This window comes from Manis pentadactyla, chromosome 10 (assembly GCF_030020395.1).
Source record: "Manis pentadactyla isolate mManPen7 chromosome 10, mManPen7.hap1, whole genome shotgun sequence".
NCBI classification, from domain to species: Eukaryota; Metazoa; Chordata; class Mammalia; order Pholidota; family Manidae; genus Manis; species Manis pentadactyla.
This window is the reverse complement of record NC_080028.1, coordinates 31,598,215-31,619,572: the sequence shown is the minus strand read 5'-3', so window position 1 is coordinate 31,619,572 and position 21,358 is coordinate 31,598,215. Positions and strand designations below refer to the sequence as shown.

At 40.3% G+C, this 21,358-nt stretch overlaps 1 protein-coding gene across 2 annotated transcripts; it reads right to left on the bottom strand.

Annotated features, from left to right (window-relative positions):
• Positions 1–326: 326 nt before the first annotated feature.
• On the bottom strand, positions 327–21,306 carry SPMIP11 (sperm microtubule inner protein 11). Of its 2 annotated transcripts, XM_057486535.1 has the most exons (4): positions 21,144–21,306; positions 3,448–3,570; positions 947–1,091; positions 327–514 (listed from the first exon to the last, which is right to left on the bottom strand). In XM_057486535.1, the coding sequence occupies exons 1-4, from the start codon at positions 21,166–21,168 to the stop codon at positions 466–468; spliced, it is 342 nt and encodes a 113-aa protein (XP_057342518.1). In that variant the 5' UTR covers positions 21,169–21,306; the 3' UTR covers positions 327–465. The 2 variants fall into 2 exon arrangements, 1 of the variants encoding a protein (XP_057342518.1); XR_008991955.1 differs by lacking the exons at positions 327–514; positions 3,448–3,570 and having other exon boundaries at positions 946–1,091; positions 21,144–21,298.
• Between the last annotated feature and the right edge of the window lie 52 nt (positions 21,307–21,358).

Genomic DNA, 21,358 nt, shown 5'->3' with positions numbered 1-21,358 from the left:
GGCTCCGTGGACCTCTTTTGCCTGTGGTCAGAGGGCTTCCTTTGCTTTTTTCCCTGCCAAGGTGAAGCTACAGTGTCTTCAGGGAGCATGACTACTCTAGACTCTTTAGCATCATGAGGACCAGTGTGTGTCTTCCCAGATTTGTTGCTCTGCCCCCTGCCACGCCTAAGGTCAAGAACCCGTGTGGTGGTCTTTCTAGTGCCCTGGCCCCTTCCAAACCAAACACCAAGTTCTGGCTCCTTCAAGAATCTCTCGCACATCTACTCTTGCAGGGGTTTGGGCACTGGAATAATTTCCACTTTCCTCACTTTCAGTGCACACCGGTGACTTCCAATCCAATCTGTTTATTCTGCTTTCTCCATCCTCTCCCCCCTTTAGTGGACCATGAGGACCAGGACACCTTCCTCTTTCCATTCTTTGCCCTCCTTCCACAGTCCAACTTGTCCTTCTGCAAACACATCTTGCTCAATACAGACTGAAGGTTCTGTCACTGAGAATAGAGTGATCCATAAACCTGGAAAAGAGAGAGAGGGTCTCAGATTCAGCCAGGCCAGGCTGGAGTGGGTGGGTGGGAGGTCCTTAAACATAGCTCCCAAGACTACCTCAGGACACAATGGGCAGTAGTGGTGATGAGAAAGTAGGGCTACTTGGTGGTTGGAGAGGAGGGGAAGGAGCAACGAAGCGGGTGGAAACATCCCTGGACTCCCACAGGAATGTTAGACATTGTCTTGTGCCTGCTCAGAAGTCATATCCAGAAGGTGAAACGCAAAGACACAGACAAGTCTCCTTTGAACGCCATCACTGCCCAGATTCTGGGGCCAGTTTTCCCTGGTAAGACCCAAACCTCCTCTTCTATTCCGTGAAGAAATAAACGGTCTCTAAGGATTTAACTGAAGAGAGGGAGTACTTCCCTTGGTCTCCCACCCTCAACCTCCCCAAGCCTAACCTGGTCATTGGGCTCTTAATGAGGCAATGGCGAGAGCTCCGGATCCATGGCATGGTTTCCTCTGGGCGCACTCCTGGATCGTGGGACCGCCAGAAGCTGAAGTTCTGAGCATCAGTCAAAGGAGCTCTGAAGACCTGATTGGGGACTGAATGGTTGGGGGAAGGGCAGATTATGAAACAACTTTGAGCTCTCTGCTCCCATTTGTGCCTCAGGGAAGCACAAGCTGACCAGGTACTGAGAAGTCCTGGGAATCTGGTCACCACACCTGGCTTCACTTTTGGATTCCAGCATCTCACACCCTTCATGGCCAGTTGAATCATTGTTGGTTCTTCCTGCTGCTACTAACTAAGCCCATCTCCAAGAGAGCTTTCCCCAGGTGCTAAGAGGGTGGGAAAACAAGTGGTCAGCACACGTAGGAAATATGTAAGATGGGCCCACTGGCTCTTTTTTTTTTCTTTTCTAGGCTTAATCATTCCAAGTTCGTTCCCTCTCTGAAATAATCCCTTCCTTTGCTCATTCCAGGTTATTCTCTGAAATTTAGCAATGATACCACCTCATGTTTTGATACTGCTAATAGATTCATTTGTCAAGTACATATCATGTTTTAAATGTAGTAGGTGTCAAGATTTTGAAATAGTATCTGACTTATCTAGATTTCATTTTCACTTATTATTTGGATAAATCTAGTTATACCAGTATGTAAAATCTGTATATTTTTTTAAACTTATAATTATAGCCTAATAGTCTGGCTATATAGTCCTTATAATAGTTAAAAAAAATTCCTAATATACCATTGAGTAGATGTTACATTTTTCATTTAGCTGTTTTGCTATTGATAATAAGCTTTTAAAAAGTTTTGCTATTAGGAATAACTTAGGTATTCCATAGGTACTCTCAGATACTCCTTTTAATGCATATATATATATATATATATATTTAATTTCTGAAAATATTTTATTTTTTAAATTAAACATTATTTTGAGAGAATTATAGATTCACATGCAGTTCTAAGAAATGACACAAAGAGATACTGAGTACTCTTTACTCAGTCCCCCCAGTGGTAACATCTTGAAAACCGGTGGTACTATATATATTACAATCTGGATATTAACATAGTGATACAGAGCAGTTCCTTTACCACACGGTCCTAGAGTTACCCGTTTGTAGACACATCCTTCCACTGTGCCACTCCCCACTTGTTGATCAATAATGTACTCATCATTTCTCTAATTTTGTCATTTTAAGAAAGTTATATAAATGGTATCATACAGTCTGATCTTTTGGGGATTGGCTTTCTTTACACAGCATAATTTCCTGGAGATGCCTACAGGGTATCATATGTATCAGTAGTTTGTCCTAGATTCTTTTTTAAATGTACATTTTCTCTAACTTTCACAACAATGCAAGAGTATTATTCCTATTTTCAGATGGTTCAGAGAGGTTAAGTGGTTAAAGCAACTTGCCCAAGGTTGCACAACTGGTTTGGAGTTTAAATGCAGGTCAAACTCTAAAGCTAGTGCTGGGTCTACCACTCCTCACAGGCATAGTGTGATAATATACAAAGTACTTTTCCAAATTTCTTTGTTTTAATGCTCACAACAATTCTGTAAGATTGGTAGAGTAGGCATTTGCTGTTTTTTTTTTTTAATGAAAAGAAAGCAGATTTATAAAGGATAGATGGGCTGTGGATTAAAAGAGAAAAATGAAGCCAAAATACCAAGATCTTTCAGGCCTCCCAGTCAGGTATGGCAGCTCCATGATTTCATTTAGGCAGTGTCACTTCAGGGAGACAGGGTTAAAGGAAATCTCAGCACAGGCTTCATTAAGAGCTAAGTGTATTCGGTGGATTCCCATTTTCCTTGATTTCCTTCTGTGGGTTGAGTTGCCACTACTGCCGTTTTAACAAAAGTGTGGGTGTGAGGTCCTATTCTATGACATGTTCTGCCAGAATCTTCCAAATCCCTCAACATGCTAGGAGGAGGTGTGGTAGCTTTTAAGTGTCCTCTGGCTGTCCCCAGTCACTGTCCCTGCCTTCCAGACAATCAGATCAAAAGAATTAGGGCATTTATTAATTTGGTTTTCTTATCCCTACAAGAGCTCATTAATTATACACATTCTCATTTTCATATGTAATATTCTCATCTCTTAAGGGCAACAAGTTTGTCAACCTTTGAGATGATTTTTGATGCATTTTGTTATACCAACATTATTAAAATAAACATTTTGGGTCAAAATATAAAAGAATAAATCAAGGATAAACAACTACCCAAAGTGAGACACTTAAAAGGCAGAACTAGGACTCAAATCTGAATCTCCTGCACCTGTCTGATTCAAATTTTTTTTTATCTTGCTCAATCCACCATTCAAGTCCGCTTTCTCCTTCCTCTTCTCAGTCTCTTGTTTTTTCTTTTTCCTGCCCCAGAACCACATCCCAGCCATTCTTTAGGAACTTGGACATACCTGTTCTGTCCCTAGCATGGTGCCCACTCTAAGATACTTACATGTCTTTAACAACCCCTTCCGTACAGCTTCATGATACCTTGCATGGCTATTCTGGTGCACAGAGTAATTCCCATCTTCTGAGAAAATCGGGGGAAGCCTAGTGGGCAACGGTTCCTTCTGGTCTGAAATGAGAGCAGACTTGCTCTGAGTACTTAGCAAATGGGGCAATTTGATTTTCTGTCTCTGGTCTCCATGTCAACCAGGCACATGACAGGAATCTCTCCTAGCTACTCACATCTGATTCTCAGGATCTCAGGAAGCAAGTCACCATGTTTGTGACAAAGAGGAGGGAGGGATAACCCAGCTATCATAGGATGTCCCTTACATTCCCCTGCTCCTTGGTTTTGAGAGGGCCCCTGCTGGAATCAGTATATTAACAAAATACTTAAGGTTACTGCAGGTGAAAAAGGCCCCTTATCTGGATGGACACTCCTTTTCTGGGCTTGGCATGTTTGCAGAGTTTCAATTGGTTTCATAGAAGTTATGTTTGAGGTAAGTCTTCGAGGATAAGGAGTTCGAGTTCATAGTATCAGGAAGTGGATTTCAGGCAACAATACCAAGTGGGTTAGAAGCATTAGTGAAGTCTCAGAGAGCTATAAGGACTTGGAACCTGATCAGTGCTAGGGAAAGCAGAGAGGGATAGGGAATGGGGCTGGAGAGGTAGTGTAGGCTAAGGTAGGGTAGGGTGCTGTAGTACAGACCTAGCATTCTTATGGGAGTTTGGGAACCCCCTCTGAGGCAAAACCTGTAGCCCATAATAGAGGCTGAAAAGACCAGATCTTCCTTTCCCACTGCTATGGTATGAATGTCTGGGTCGTCCCCCACTCCCAGATTCATATGTTGAAAACCTAATGCCCAAGGTGATGGCATTTGGAGGTAGGGTCTTTGGGAGGTGATCAGGTCACGAGGGTTCTGCCCTTATGAATGGAATTAGTGTCCTTATAAAAGAGGTACTGAGAGAGCTCCTTTGCCCTTCGACCTTGTGAGGTTACAAACAGAGGTCTACAACCCAAAAGTGGGCCCTTACCTGACCACACTGACACACTGATCTTGGACTCACAGCCTCTAGAACTATGAAAAAGAAATTTCCATAGTTTCTAAGCCACCAAATCTGTAGTATTTTGTTATAGCAGCCTGAATGCACTAAGCTACCCAGCACCTCTTGCAGCTAGGGCATGTGCAAAGAGTTTTGGCTAGGTTAATCAAACACATCTGCTTCAGAGTTTCAATCAAAGATGAGGTTGCAAAGAAGTAGGGACCATGTTATGTCTCTGTTGATGGGAAGTTGCAGCAGTATGGCTGCATCTTGTTTCTAGCAGCAGTGTCCAGGCCTGGTGTCCTCCATGACAGCAGTGCCCCTGCAGCACTGAATGTACTAGTGTCTATGCCCGACCAGTCTGGGGCATGATTCTGAGAATTATTTCTGGTTACTATCCACCAAGCTTGGTTCTGTTCCCTCTACAGCTTTTATGGACTTCCAATATTCTTTTTTAAAAAACCACTTTGTTGTATAATTGACATACAAAAAGTTGTACATATTTTATATATAACTTAATGAGTGTGGAGGTAAGTATACACCTGTGAAAACACCACAATCTATGTCATAAGCATATCCATCCTCTTCAAAAATTTCTTCCCACACTCTTTACTTATTGTTGTTATTTTGTGATAAGAACATTTAATACAAGATCTACCCTCTGCCTATTTTTAAGTACACAGTACAGTGTTGTTCACTATAGGCTTTATGCTGTGCAGTAGACCTCTAGGACTTGACTCATCTTGTGTAGCTGTGACTTTGTGCCCTTTGACTAATACCTGTTTCCCTTTTCTCCCCCACCCCTGATAACTACCATTCCACTCTGCTTCCACGAGTTGGACTATTTTAGACTCCTTATATAAGTGGTATCATGTAGTATTTGTTCTTCTGTATCTGGCTTATGTCACTTACATAATATCCTCCAGTTTCATTCATGCACAAATGGCATGATTTCCTTCTTTTATAAGGCTGAATGGGTACATATATCCATTTTATGTATATACTGCATTTTACCCATTCATGCATTGATGGACACATGTTGCTTCCATGTCTTGACTATTGTGAATAATGCTGCAGTGAAAATGGCAGTGCGGATACATTTCTGAGATAGTAATTTCAGTTCCTTTGTGTATATACCCAGAAATGGGATTGCTGGAGCAGATGGTAGTTCTATTTTTAATTTTTTGAGGAACCTGTATACTGTTTTCCATGGTGGTTGCACCAATTTACATTTCTACCAATAGTGTACAGGGGTTTCCTTTTCTCCCCATTCTTGCCAACACTTGTTATCTTTTATTAGTAACAGGCACTTTAACAGGTGTGAGGTGATATCTCATTGTGGTTTTAATATGTATTTCCCTGATGATTAGTTGTGTTGAGTATCTTTTCATATATTGTACTGGTTGGCTATTTGTGTGTCTTTGGAGAAATGTCTGTGCAGAGCTTCTGCCCATTCTTTAATCTTTTTTTGTTGTTGTTTATAGGAGTTCTTTATATATTTTGGATATTAACACTTTGTCAAATATAGGGTTTGCAAATATTTTCTCCCATTCCATAGGCTGCCTTTTCATTTTATTGTTTCCTTTGCTGTGCAGGTTTTTTAGTTTGATGTAATCCCACCAGTATTAAAAAAAATAAGTCCATGTTCTGCTTAAATAGGCCAGATTTAGCTTAAATCTCAGAATACTGAGCATGTCAGGAACTGTATTAAAGTTTGCCATTCTGAGAATTGCTGCCTCACTTCTAGTGGAGGGTGGGGATACCACTTCCGTTATGGAGTTCTTCCCCAGCTCTGCTTTCCCCTTCATCCTGGCTTGGCCCCACTCACTCATCATCTCTGTCCTTCCTCCCTCCTTTTTGTACCCCAATGGAAATCTCTCTATATATTCTCTGATATAATGACACGACCAGAGTGGGCCACTCTTTGGATCCCTTTCCTCAACAGTTAGAGGACTTGGAGAAGCAGCAGAGTTCCAGAAGCCTGAACTGAACCAAGGGGCTAATTTGTACTTCATTATAGGTTACAGTCATGAGGGGCCAGTTCCTGGAAGTAGTGTCATTTGAGTTTGGTCATTTGACTTTGAGCAAGGTGTGGGTGGCAGAAAGCCCAGGCCAAGTATATATAGACAAGGAGAAAGAGCAAGAGCATATTTCTAGTGGGCAATGGGACCTGGACTGTGTGTAATTACTGGTCTGGGTGCAGGTGACAGTGGAAGCTCTTTATCTGGTTCTGAGACCTCAGCTGATTGTCCTTAAGGGTACAGTCAGATGAAGTTCTTTATCATCTCAGTTTCCAAGTAGTGGGTTCCCAGCTTCTCAAATAGATGGCTACCATGTGCTCCATGGTGTGCTGGACAGAAGGCATCTACTTGGCTGCCTTCTACCTGAGTCAAGCACCAGCTGCAACACTCTCTGATTCAGTTTTTGGTAACCTGCAGCTTCCCCAAGCTTCCAAATTTTGGCAGCCCCCTGGGGTACAAGATGGTAAGGGGTAGAAGACTCATGCCACAGCTACTGTGAAAGGGCTGTTCTGGGTGGAGGGATGTGATGGGCTTTTTATAAGCAAACTACTGGGTGAGGTAGATGAAACCATCAGTTTGTTAGTAGACAGTATAACAGAGGTTCTTCATCTGCCCAGTTAATACTATGGTCCATATAGTTTTGGGTGGTAAACAGATACAAAGGGCCCTGACAGCTTCTAGAATGGGGCCATAAATTGGGAATTGCCCTAAGACCACATTTGATGCTTTGAATGGACCATGAAGAAAATCTGAGGTGGTGTAAAAGTACTGGGTGGATCCTCCACTTATCCAAATGAATGTTGCAGATTTCTCAATATTATAGGCTTCCGGGGCCACTGGGCTGGTCATAAAATCTTAGTTATCCACTACTTTGCCTATTGCCTCTGTTAGTTGGAACTGAGACCGATTTGCCACAGTGTTTTCAGGTCAAAGAATTTTTAGAATTGGTCTGTCTCAGGGCTCCCAGAATTCTGACTTCCAGGTTAGGGTATTTGCCTGCCATTTCCAGATGCTTAGTATAGAGTGGTAATTTCTAACACATGTTACTTGCAGTTGTCTTGAAGTTGGCGTCACTGCAAGCAGAGCAATACCACCCCGACTAGAAATTCTAACAAGATCAGTTTGAGAAAATGTGTTGTACATAAAAAATGACCATGTCTAGGAGGTCATATAAAATTCTGGGCATTAATCCCTTGAAGTTGGTTGTTGCATTAACATGAACTGAAACTGGCTGAAGTGTGTTTGGAAGGCTATCTTGCACTTACTGATATAGGAAATTGTCAGTGCTTTGGGACGAGGTGGACAGGAGCATGAGTCCAGGAAACCAGATGAATCCTTATAGCACATTTGACATATGGGGGCAGTTCCTTTGCCTCTGTGTCCCCCCAAATCTTTTTCAACTGCATGTTGTTCAGGATTCTGAGCACAGGGGAAGTAGATGGGGCAGAAGACAATAGGCTGAAGTTCTGGCTACAGACTGCTGAGGTGAAATGGACTACGTGGATCTTCTAGAGATAACAATAATAAAAAAGCTAATACTTAGTGAACGTGCTCTGTACAACTATAAAAGGTAGGTACTATTATTATCTTATTTTACAAATAGGGGAGCAGAGGCCCAGAGAAGTTTAGTAATTTCCCCAAGGTCCCATAACTAGCCTATGGCAGAGACATGAGTTTAACCCAAGCAGTTTGGCTCCAGAGCTTTATCCTCTTAACCACCCCACTAAACTGACTCTTGAAATAATCTAGTTAGGGCTTCCAGGAAAGACCAAGGATAAGGGAAAACATGGACTGATAGAATTAGCTTCTTTATGGGCTCCCCTGTGTATAGGTCAATGGAGGTCCTGTCAAACCTGTCTGCTCACCCCCGAGCAGCCTTGAGTTGGGTGTAGGACTTGTTATCATTACCTTGTACCAGAGGCAGATCCCTGCCTCCCAGAGCACCAATGAAATGTGGAATATCTTTTCCTATGGCCAGCAAGGGAGTCAAGGGAGCTGAGAGGACTGGAACCTGGTGGGCCTCTCTGCTGTGGATTGAATGAGTCCCATGGGGGGAAAACCAGAGGGGAAAGACTGAGCCCCTGTAAAAAAAAAAGTGGCTTATCTTCTGCAGTAGACACAGTCACCCACCTTGGAGGTGCCCTACCTAGGCTTTGGCAGATTGTAGCTGAGGAGCCTGAGTACCTTCTCCTCTCTAGTTTCAGATGCACAGGGGATGATGGTCTGTAGCAGCTATGAGATGTATGGGTTGTTTCCAAGATACACTTGTATAACTTCAGTAGGTTTATCCATTTGAAAAGGCAGAGGGGCTCAGAGGCTTTGGCTAGTTCATTTTTGGCTGAATTGTGCAACTCATGAACCTGTTTGAAAAGCCAGAACTAGAGTGCCCTCTGCTGGCGTCTAAGAATGGCATCCCCCAACTGTCTCCTACAGGTGGGTCACCAAATAGGCAGCTCAGAGTGGTCAGGAGACCTAGGAGGTTGAGCAAAGAACATTCCAGCTAGGGTGGGGAAAACCACCTATTATATCTTCTGACCAGATCCAGAAAATGAGAACGTGGCTGAGATGTGCTCAGTTTTTACCAAGTACTTGAGCCTTTCTGTAAAAGAGATTCATTTGAACTGAAGTAAAAGCAACTCTGAGGACTAGTTTGTGAATTCTTCTGGGAAGAGGAATGATAAAGGCAGCAGTGGAGGAAGATGGACACCCTTTGGATGTGCAGAGCTTAGAGACTGTTGTGTTGTGGCTAGAGGGTAGTCGTTAGACAGTCAGCAGGGAGAGGTCATTTGTCTCAACTGCCTCAAGACAAGAACAAGCATAACCTCTTCCTGCTACACACCATTGACTTGTCTCTGGGTTCCTGTCAGTGGGAAATATTCTGGGTGTAGATTTGTGTTATGATGAGGTCTAGCTTGACCTAGCGTTTTCATATAATAAGGCAAGGGAATTGTCTCAGCTAAGGGCCAGTTAAAAGGGAATTTGTCTGAAATCAAGACCAAAACACTGCTGGATCAAGAGGAGTGTCCAAGTATGAAGCTAAGAACAGAAAGAAGATCTGAGTTCAAAGGTGGTGAGATAGATTCAGCAAAGAAAAGGACAGAGATAGGGCCATGCTCTCCTGGGCAGGACAGAAAAGGGAAAGCTTAGGCACTCAAGAGACCAGGACATAGGGTGAATGAACTCTGAAGTTGAACTGAACCTGTAGGGGCCGCCAGTATTAGTGTCTGGAAAGGTGAGTATGGGCGGGGCAGGAATCTATTGACTGGTAGACATGAGAGTTCCAGTCACTGGTTAGGAGTCCTTTTTTTTATTTTTTATTTTTTATTTTATTTTGGTATCAATCTACAATTACAGAAAGAACATTATATTTACTAGGTTCCCCCCTTCACCAAGTCCCCCCCACATACCCCTTCACAGTCACTGTCCATCTGTGTAGTAAGATGCTGTAAAATCACTACTTGTCTTCTCTGTGTTGCACAGCCCTCCCCGTGCCCCCCACGCACTATACATGCTAATCGTAATGCCCTCTTTCTTTTTCCCCGCCCTTATCCCTCCCTTCCCACCCATCGTCCCCAGTTCCTTTCCCTTTGGTAACTGTTAGTCCATTCTTGGGTTCTGTGATTCTGCTGCTGTTTTGTTCCTTCAGTTTTCCTTTGTTCTTATAAGGAGTCCTTTTTTGTGGGCAGCTGTTACTGATATTTCAGGGCCTAGATGAAATATCCTTTGAAGCCAGACAGTATTTTTTTCTTCTCAAGGAAACTTGTGGTTAAAAATACTGCTTTCTATTACTATTTGACCCAATAATTCCACTCCTGGGAATTTACCCAACAAGATCCCTGATTCGAAAAGGCATATGCATCCCTATGTTTATTGCTGCACTATTTACAATAGCCAAGATATAGATGCAACCCAAGTGTCCATCAATAGATGAATGGATAAATAAGATGTAGTACATATACACAATGGAATATTATTCAGCCATAAAAAGAAAAGAAATCCTACCATTTGCAACAACATGGATGGAGCTAGAGGGTATTATGCTCAGTGAAGTAAGCCAGGCAGAGAAAGACAAATACCAAATGACTTCACTCATTTGTGTAGTATAAAAACAAACAAAACTGAAGGGACAAGATAGCAGGCTCAGACATCGAGAAGGGACTAGCAGTTACCAAAGGGGAGGGTTTGGGGAGTGTGGGTGGGGAGGGAGAAGGGGACTAAGGGGCACTATAATTCAATCACAATACAGGTAGGTCACAGGGAAGGCAGTACAGCATGGAGAAGACAAGTAATGATTCTAAAGCATATTACGCTGATAGACAGTGAGTGCAATGGTGGTGGGGGGATGAGGACTTGAAATATGGGTGAATGATGAAACCACAGTTTTTTATGTGAAATCATTATAAGACTGTATATCAATGTTACTTTAATAAAAAGAACTACTGCTTTCTAGGTACCCTATCCTGGAAAGTATGTCTTGACAAGTGGACAAAGATTTTCCAGTCATAAGGAACGGTAGACATTCTGTATGTACTATGGTCTATAACTTTACCTCTGATCATGTACAGTTTCATGTGCTAGGTTTGGGATATATCACATACATTATTTCATTTCATCTCTTCAACAAATATATAAGGAAGGTATTGCCATCTCCACTGACAGGTAAGGAAACTGAGGCACTCTGAATTTTCTTAGTGTGAATTAGCCCCTTGAATCTGAACAACTTTGGGTATCTAATAAGATTGAGTTTCTAAAGTCCAGGATGGGCCAAAGTATGCTCTCTATGCCGTTTTCTTTTTTTGATTTTTCTATTTTGGTTCCTCATCAGGAGGAGAGGAAAGGAAAGAGGCAGAGACTGGCAGAATATTTGGTTACATCTGTTGACTCACTTCTATGAGGTTTCAGTATGACAAAAATAAGGAAAACTTGAGTGGGCCCTTTTGAATAGAATGTTAATATACTCACACCTACTAGGAGGAAAAAAACCCTATCTTCTTTTAATGAAAAATTGTGAATGACTTAAAAATATCATTACAGTAAGAGTGTTAAGAAAAGTGCTGATATTAATAGGCTCATTTTTATGGTTGTTGTTAAAGCCATACCTGAAGGGCCAGTTAAGAGTGTGACTTCAGCATGAAGAACAGGTGTGCTAGTGCAGGTGGACCAAAGACTCAAGCCACTTGAGTGAATGTATTAACAAGATGAAATCAGCCAGAAGGAGAGTGGGGCCAGAGAATCGTTCTGGAGACAAGTGTGGACTACAGATCAGAGTCCTGCAAGATTTTCTGGGTTGTGGAATTAAGGGTGAGCATAGAGTCAGGAACTGTGGATCCTTGAAATAATGGGTGTAGAAATTGGGATTAGAAAGACTGGTGTAAGCAAGATATATGTGGGCTTGCTAGGAGCCAAATAAAATGCTATATTTTATACATACTGTCCCTGCCTGCTTTGTGATTTCCCAAATAAGTTCTGAACTAACAGAAGTTATGAGGCAAGTTCCGCATTATGGTGGTCCACAGGCCCAAATTTCTGCCAGCTGACCATATTAGAGGCAATTTTAGCTGTGTTGGGATTCACAACCATCTGAGCTCTGTTGCACTTTTCTGTATATATGTTAAATAAAGTGAGAGCTAAGAACTTATGGTTTAATTTAGCAAATGGTACTAGATACGAACATTGGTGTGGAGTGGTGGGGGCAAGAGCCTGATTGGTGTAGGAAAAGAGGTTGGCAGAAGATTTGGAAAGCATGACCAGACAACTCTTCTGAGGAATTTTTCTCCTTGGAGGGGCAGAGAAATATGAAATGTAGGGCTTTTTTTTTTAAGATGGAAGAAATTACAGTAAGCACATATGTAGATAGGAATTGTCACAGATGGAAAAACTGATGTGACAGTGTTCAAAGAATATTCGAGCAGTATACTTGAATTGGCAAAATGATGGTATCTGATGCACATTGGAGGGATTGGCATTAATATGTGCACAGATGTAGGTACTAATCATTCTAGAAAGACTAAATATCCTAAGAGGGGAGACAAATACAAGCACCTTCATCTTGATAGGTTTCTCTGGAGCTCAACACTCCAACTCCCTGGAGTTTCATAGCCTCATACTGAGCTCCTAGAGTCAGACTACGTGATCCAGAGTGTGGCCACATGGACCCGGACTTCAGCTCTGGGGCGGCTCAAGAGGCTTCAGGGAAATACGAACAGAATAGATGGAAGTCTGAATGACATGGTTAATGCCAAACTTGACATTCAGGCTGCTTGAATGTCTTTGTGGAAAGGGTGGTAGCGCCAGAAATATTGTTCTAATGTTCCTTTTGTTACAAGGCTGTGGATGATGGGCAGAGTACACAGGTATTTCAGGATGTGCACAATTAAAATGCTTGTCAGAAGTAGGAGATGAGTTACAAGATTCTGACTGGAATATAGTGAAAGCAGCCTGTGATCAAAGTGGGAGTTGGAAGAACTTTGCTATAGTTTTGGCTTTAAACTGCTTCTAGATTTTGAAATTTGCTCTTAAGAAAATGACACTCTAGCCTCAACTCTACACATGGCTGTTATCATTCTTCAGAGTGTTGCTCAAACATTCCTTCCTTGATTACTCTGTTTAAAATGGACCTCTCCAAGTTACTCTCCATCATGGGATCTGCAAACTCAGTTGCTTATAAGAGCCAAGAAGATAATGTTTATGAGTAAAGCAAACTGAGTAAGAAACCTGCCCTGTCTAAAGAAGCCACTGTTACTTTTCTTAAAAATGTTTTCACCAGTGATTCCAGTAAAGTTTGAGTTTAGAGCACAGAAAACAAATCAAACAATTGTTTTGGTATCTGCATGTAACAGCTGGATCACATAATGATGACTCAGTGATGTGGGTATGACAGAGAGAGAGAGAAATCAGAAGGAACCAAACCATTACTCTTTCCAGTGTTGCAGAACATTACTCTGGAGTTGTAGAATGTTGTAAGTCTTGGGAAGTTTCCCAGGGGCTATGAGAGAAGGTTACTAGGTGTTGACTCCACAAAGAAGTTTCCAAGTCAATAATTCTTGGCATTAGCTGAGCAAAAAGTTACTGTTCAGCTCTAGTGAATGGGCTCCTGGCAATCTTGAGAACACCTTTTGGGGAACAGAGAATAACTGTAAAGCCCACCTGACATTTGAACTCAGGGTTTGGGCGTTAATTATTTTCCTAGAAAGGCTGACCATCAATCATTTGTAGAGTGGTCTGCTCACAGCAAAAAACCTCTGTCATTTGTCCACACTGTTTAAAAATGAGCACAGGCATAGGTGTTTGACAATTTGGAATCAAATTCTGGTTCTATCACTGTGACCCTGGATAAATAAGCTAACCTCTTTGTACCTCAATTTCCTTTTTTGTAAAAAGGGAATAGTAATACTTAGCTCACAGGAGTTTGAGAAGATTAAATGGAATGTAGAGTGCTCAGCACAATGCCTAGCATACAGTATATACTAAATAAAGTTATTATTAATTGCTTGAGCCACAAAATTAGGGATTAATAAAAGTTAGTAAGTGGACCTCTTTTGTCCAAATCTTGAAAGTTAACAAGAGGGTGAAGGAGGAAGTGAGGGGGAAGGGTGAAGCTAGCAGGGGAGTAGGGGTAGCAAATGTGATGTCCAATCTTCCCTCTAACCTTACAATTTAGGCCAACAGTTTGGCACAGACTCCTACCTCTGACAGTCCACCATTAGGATGAAAAAACTGGGGTAAGCAGATGATATCAGGATACTTCCCTATCATTTCATAGTGGACTCTAGTTTTTGTGAAGTGAAGTCTATTGCTCTGCCTGGTCTACAAAGAAATTGATCAGAAATGAGACCCAGGCGTTTTTGGATTGGTACAAAGTCCTGTTTACTTATGTTTAAGTAGCTAACTGGATAAGAAAACCCCAGGCTTGGTACTTAGTTCTCCCATCTTGAGAAATCCTATCTAGTAGGGGAAGGCAGGGTTGCAGCAACCAGGAACAAGGGAAATTTGTGGGTTGGGGCAAGTGTTTTTCTCTCTAAGAGGGTGAAGAGCTTATATGGAGACACTAGAAGCTTCATGGTATAATGCCAGTATCCAGGAGGGTGGGAACAAGCAGAGAAGGGCTGGTATAGGGCTATTAAGGGATTTCTAGGGTCCCTTAGTGGGACCTTTTGTACAAATCTTACCTGAAAGTTAGATATGTAAAACAGATCTTCTTTAATGGAATTAAAGAGAGGACAGAGAATGCCCAAAGGAAGCCTATTGCTGTAAGACCATTCCTCAATATTAATTCTATGCTTTATACTTCTTCAGTTACCCCTTCCTCTCAACCCAAAACAACTTTTGCTTCAGTAATTGCTTATACTTAATATCCTTCACATGTGTTCTCCATTCTGCCTGGAATACCTTTTTTCTTCCACTCCTGTGCTTCCAAACAATTAATCTTTCAAAACCTTGATCATTTGTCACATTTTCTGCAAAGCCTCCTCCTAACTTCCTGTTTTAGTCATTCAATTTCATTTATTCATTCATTCATCCTACAAATATTTATTAAGCCTCTATTATGTATGAGGCACTGCTAGGCACTGTTGATATAATACAGATCTGGTATTTATTCACTGCCTACTAAAAATCTTTCAATGGCTCCCTATAAAGTTAAAATGCTTAGCATGGCTAACAGGATCCTCAATTACCTGGCCCTGGCCTAGTTTTTAAGGTCTGCTTCCCAGCACCTCTCTGCTTTATCCTTTTTCTGTACCCAAGAACTTGGGAGTTTACTTAACATGGCTCTCTCTCAAGTCTCTGTTCTTTTGTCTGTGTGATATTCCCTTCTTGCTACTTGGTAAACTCCAATGATCTTTTAACACTCAATTCTGGAAGTATTTCCTGTGTGAGTTCTTCTCTAGAGGGTCCTCATTCTCGTTTCAAATCCAATAGCATCAGGTACTTGCTCTCTTATGATTCTATTTCATTCCATATTTAATTTTCATATACTATGTGGCAAATTTTTTGTTCACATACTTAACCTTCATCTGATAGAGCCACTTTATGGCAGAGGCCTTGTCCTATCCATCTTTCTAAACCCATACCAACATAAAGCCTGGCACATAGTTGGTGCTTAGTAATGTTGACTAAATGAGCAAGTGAATTAGAATACATATATTTAGTTGAACAAACTGGGTGTCTTAATAAGGATATTAGACGGCAGGAGAGGAAAGCTGAATGGATGCTCTCCCTACTTCATAATTTTAACTAGTGTAATTGTTAATTTTGGGGAACACAGCTTCAACCCAAGGTAGGAAAGGAAATGGCAAATAAGTGGCCCTTCAAACCATCTACTCTATATTCCTCTTACTTGTTTCTTCAGTTGTGTCCCTTTTCTTGTTCCGAAAGGAATTTTGATATCCTAATAGATATAAATTGAAGAAGGCCATCTCAGCTCCTCCTTGCCCTCTTCTGGAATGTCCAGGCTGGAGCACTGGACACTTCTTTTTGGTAACCATGGTTGAAGGGCCCCCACCCATAAGATGGCGAACTTCCTGCTTCTCTTCCGGGTCCTCGGTTCCCGCCGGCGTCACCTGAAGCCCAATCACCCCTCGCCCCCCTAATCCCAGCACCTAGCCAATAGCCACCAGCCCCGTAGAAATGACACCTCAATCAGCTCATGCCCCTTCCTATATAACCTAGCACCTTTCCCTAATAAAGCGGAATTCTCTGGTGAATTGCTGCTGTGTGTTGCTCCTTTCCTTTCAATGGTAATATTCTGAAGAATTACTATGACTGATGCTCCCTTTGTCTAAGTAGGCACAGGCTTTATGTGTTCACAATGGAGCTGGACTGGGCTAAATAACTTCAGGAAAATGGAGGAATCAAATGCCAGTTACCCTTTTCCTTGCCCTAGTCTTATTTATACTGTAGGCTTCAGAAGGCAGTGAGAGAAAGAGCACCGATTTGGGCTCAAATCTTAGTTTTGCCATATTCCAGGTGTGTGACTTGGAAGATATTAAACCTCAGTGTTTTTACTTTAAAAAATGGCCATGTTATCTATTTCACAGTTACGAGAATTAAATGACATACATAAATTTCCTTAGCACAGTGTTCAGCATCTAATGAGGCCTTAACAGTATTTAAATCTGAATATGGTACTTCCAATGAATCTTTATTTCAAGCAACAGTGTGCTGAACCAGTTTGTACCAACTTTTGAGAGCTGCTTGTTAAATTTTCAGAACTTTGACCTGGTTGTTAAACAAGCCATTATTAAGAATTAAGAACCTAAACTTATAATTGACTAAATTATTTTAAAAATAAAGGTAGTAAATCCTAAAAATTCTTCTCTTCCTAATTATTTTACATTTTACTACAATCTATGCTTATGAGATTATTTAGATCTATTATATCTAGATAGTCTGTTGTTTCCATTCTTTCTTATCTTTGCTTTTCAGGTTGGAAAGTTTCAATGGTCATATCTTCAAATTCACTGATTCTTTCCTTGGTCATGTCCAGTGTACTGATAAGTCCATGAAGGACATTATTTCTGTTAGTGTTTTTTTTTTATTTCTAATATTTCCTTTTGACTATTTTTTAGAGTTTTTATCTCTTTCACTACATTACTCACCTATTCTTGCATTCTGTCTACTTTTTTCCATTTGAGTTCTTAGCATATTAATCAGTTATTTTAAATTTCCAGTTTGATAATTCCAAAATTTTTGCCATATGAGTCTGGTTCTGATACTTGCTTTGCCTGTTTAGTCTGAAGTTTTTGCCTTTGAGGATACCTTGTAATTTTTTTGTAAAAAGTCAGAAATTATATATTGGGCAAGAGAGATCTTAAGTTTTATGTTTATCTGGCTGGGAGTTCAGCCATGTTTCCTATTTGCTATAGCTGTGTCAGAGGCTAAAATTTCCTTAAATGTCCTTGTCTTTGTCTCCTTTGTTATCTTTGGGTTTCCCTAGAGACTCCTTCTTAAACAGCATCTGTGTTTGTAGTTTTCATTGTAATCCTGTTGTTAAACAGGAGCCCTACTGATGAGCCGTAAAGTGGGTAGAAGGGAAGTGTTCTATGATCCTATTAAGTCTCAGTCATTCAGTGAGTTTGTATCCCTGGACTGTGTCCTTCACAATGTTTCTTTCAGTGTTTTCCTCCTCTTAAGTGACACAAGAAGGCTAAAGGAGGTTAGAGCTGATTATTTTCCTTCTCTCACATTGGTTAGGTTGTTAAATAGTTTCTCTTGTGGCAGGCCTTTGTTAAGCAGAATTGAATACTCTGTGTTCATTTCAAAATGGTTACTCTTTCCCTTCTCCCTGCCAGAGGATGAGGGGATTTTTTCCCAGTCTTCATAGTAATTAATACCTGTGGGGCTCTTGGAAGCAAAACTCACAAAAATGTGGGGGACCCTTAAGGCTGGGCCCCCAGTTCTTTTTAATCTTTTTAATCTCTCAATCTATTCATGCTCTGGTTTCAGTGGTAATTTTTGCTCCTAGTAAACCATGATTCTCTCTTCTTCCTGTTGTGATTTTACCTGTCTCTTGTTTTTGTGGTGGTGATTTGCCCTGTCACTTCAATTCTCTGATGGATCTAAGAAGGGTGGATTTTTGGTTTGTTCAGTTCTTTTTGGTTATTTTGAGAACAGAGTGATGACTTTTTAGCTCTTAACATGTCAGACTGGAAACCAGAAGTCCCTGTTTGTTGTGTCTGTATGGAGGAAATACTATGTAATGGTGTGTTCATCTCTTCCCAATTTCATGATCAGTGATGTTACGTTGGTAGCTTGAAACTGGCCATGGTGGGAGAACTTACACTACATAAATTGGCAAATGCTACAAAGGTTTGTTTTGTTTTCTTGATTGTCTAGACTTAAGAAAGTGTCAGAGAAAATGTTAATAATGTAGATTAAAAGTATGTCAAGTCTTTAGTCATTACATTGTCATTAGTACAGAAAATTGGAATATTCCTTCAGTATTCAATAGCTGTTATCCAATTCAGCAAAGACTGTGCTCAAGTCACTGACCAATAAGTGAACTTCCCACATAAATCTCGTTTCACTTTCATGTTACTGATAATTGCAAATGAAAATGTCAACCAGCAGTCAAAAAGCTATATTTGTTTGGCAAATGCAATAATAGGTTGGTGTTTGATTCAAGAGTCTGGCAAAACTCAAAGCATTCTGTGAGAATCAGTTGGCTATAAGAAATGTATAATAAAGAAAACTGTATATTTTACTTTCCACAAACAGCGTGCTACACATCCTTTATATTGGTAAATTTTATAGTAAATTTATGTACATATACATACACATACAATTATTTTTTTGGATAGCTGTCTGTTCATAAATTTACCAGTTCATGTATACCATGGCCAATTATAAGCTATCAATGTATTATCACTGAATGTGGAGTTGGGGATCATTATGAGTAGTATACCATCTTTTTGTATTTTAATTTGGGGACTATATAAGCGCTGGGGAGAAACTTTTAACAGTAGTAAATGGTAATGATTGACAAAACTAAAAAATGTCATTCATAAGCACAATGCAAAGTACAATCAAACCATTTTATATATATATAAAAAATATATATATTTTATATATATATCTATAGATTATATATATCTATATAATATATATATAATATATATATTCTAATCAGGTATAATCCTATGCCCAGAACAAGATTAATCTGGTGACTAGGAAGAGTAGCCTTATTTACAAGAAATGGAGTCCTATTTAAATTTTAATAAAAAAGGGAAAATTCCTCTGGTTTAAGATATTGTCAATTGTTCTTCAAGGGTAATGTAGAAGATTCTTATTATTTTGACAATAAACATGTATTGAACACCTACCATGTGCCAGATGGTATTCTGTCTGGATGCAGACATGACAATTAAAATCACATAGCTAGTTTAATGAATAGCTGGGAATTTTGAGAATATTTTATACTAAGTGAAATATGCCAGTCACAGAAAGACAAATATATATGAGGTATCTAAAGTAGTCAAACTCATAGAAAGTAGAATGGGGGTTTGTCAGTGTTGGGGTGAGGGGGAAATGGGGAGTTGTTCAATGGGTATAGAGCTTCAGTTTTGCAAAATGAAAAAGTAAAGTTGACACTACTGAACACTTAAAAATGGTTAAGAGGGTTTAAAAAAAAAATAGCTGGGATTTGAATTCAAGCCTGACTCAAAAATTCATGTTTAGCAATTATGTTATAACTGCTACCTACTTTCAAATATTTCATCTTCAGTCAAAGACTATTTCCTTTTTCTTATTACACAGGTTCCCCTTTCTGTATGGCAGGGTAGCAAGCCTTGGTTAGCAGCTGAATTGCTTGAAGCTTGATTGATAGATATCAGAGCTTTTTCTTGGGAGACTGGCATACTCAGCCAGGAAAGTAAATTCAAAATGGAGTCATCAATTCAAGAGATTAAGTGGAGAACCAAACACAGCTTGGAGAATTAGGCAAGAGGGATCTGGGGGAAATAACTTTGGCTGTTTAAAAGACAACATACATGACTAGTAACTGAAAAATAGCTTATTCTATTAAAGAAAAGAAGTCTATGATGGAAGAGGTTTTAAATCCCAAGTTTCTTTAATGTTAGAACCTGAAGTAATTTAAATCTTCCTAAGCCTCAATTTTTCCAGAGGAATATGGAGCTAATACTTACTGTAGGCAATATATGGCAGAGGAGGGCCTGAAATGGAAGGAAATACTTCTGAGAATTAGAATTAAATTTACTGGGTGGGAGCAGCTATAGCTAGAAATGACAAAACTCAAAATATTATAAAAGACAAAGGATTCTAATATTATACAAATTTAATCAAGGTAAATGGAGTGTTCCAGAATAGCGAGAATAGTTTGCTAGACTGGAATGAACAATGTAATTAGTTGATTTTAAAATCTACACTAATAAGCAGTGTAGTGTAGGCCAAAGAACAGGTAATCTCCATGAGCCTCAGTTTCTTTATTGTAGGGTGTTGTGAGCATTAATTTGACAAATATTTATTGACTGGGCTAGGACTGTAGTAGGTAGGTACTAGGTATACAAAAAAGAAGGCATTTGTCCTTGCCATAGATTTTAATATGACGTAATCTAAGATCTAATGTTTTCTATATTACAAATGTGTTTCACACATTAAATCTTCATTTATTTCTCCTCACAACCTAAAACTGTTATCACTTATACTTATACAAAAGGCACAAAGCGGTTAAGTATCTTGTCCAGAATCAAACAACCATCAAGCGTTGGAGGTAGGATACATCTTCTAAGGACACGAATTTACAAATATGTGCATGTGCAGGGTGGTGAGGAGAGCTTTCCACACTGAAAGAGCAGTTTCCGTTCACGCGTCCGCAAAACAGGGATTAAAATACTCTTACCTCCTGAGGTTGTGGTGATAAACGAATAGTACATTTGAGTTGGTATTGTGCCTGAGACATGGTAAGTGGTAAATTAGTGCTATTAATTTGATTCCATTACATTGAGTCACTGCGGCCAAGGAAGGTGTTTTCACGGCTTTGGCTACATATTGTAAGAGGCTTTTCAAATCGATAATTTAAATTGCTACAACATTACGTAATAGCCTTCTAGTTGCTTTATGTAACGATTATACGGCAGGGCCACTCTCTTAGACTACCGTTTTTAGTTTTTGACAGTCTCACCTATTTTCACTGTCAAGTCCTTCATCCGCCCACGTTGTATCTCCACTTCCTCCACAAACGAAGTACTCGGGGAAACCGCCAAGCGGCGCGAGGGCGGGCGCCTCACCCCGCCACAAGAGTTCCCCTACCCACCTCGCCCAGGGCGCGAAGGCTCGAGCCAGTTCTCGCGCGAGGAGGCGTGGTTTGAACGATAACTTCTAGCCCTACCCTAACTC

Coding starts and splice junctions, on each gene's coding strand:
- SPMIP11 (XM_057486535.1), bottom strand. CDS start 21,168: ATGAAGGACTTGACAGTGAAAATAG. Junction 3,571..21,143: donor GGACTTGACAGTGAAAATAG/GTGAGACTGTCA, acceptor CTCTCATTTCAG/ACCAGAAGGAACCGTTGCCC. Junction 515..946: donor ATTAAGAGCCCAATGACCAG/GTTAGGCTTGGG, acceptor TCTCTTTTCCAG/GTTTATGGATCACTCTATTC.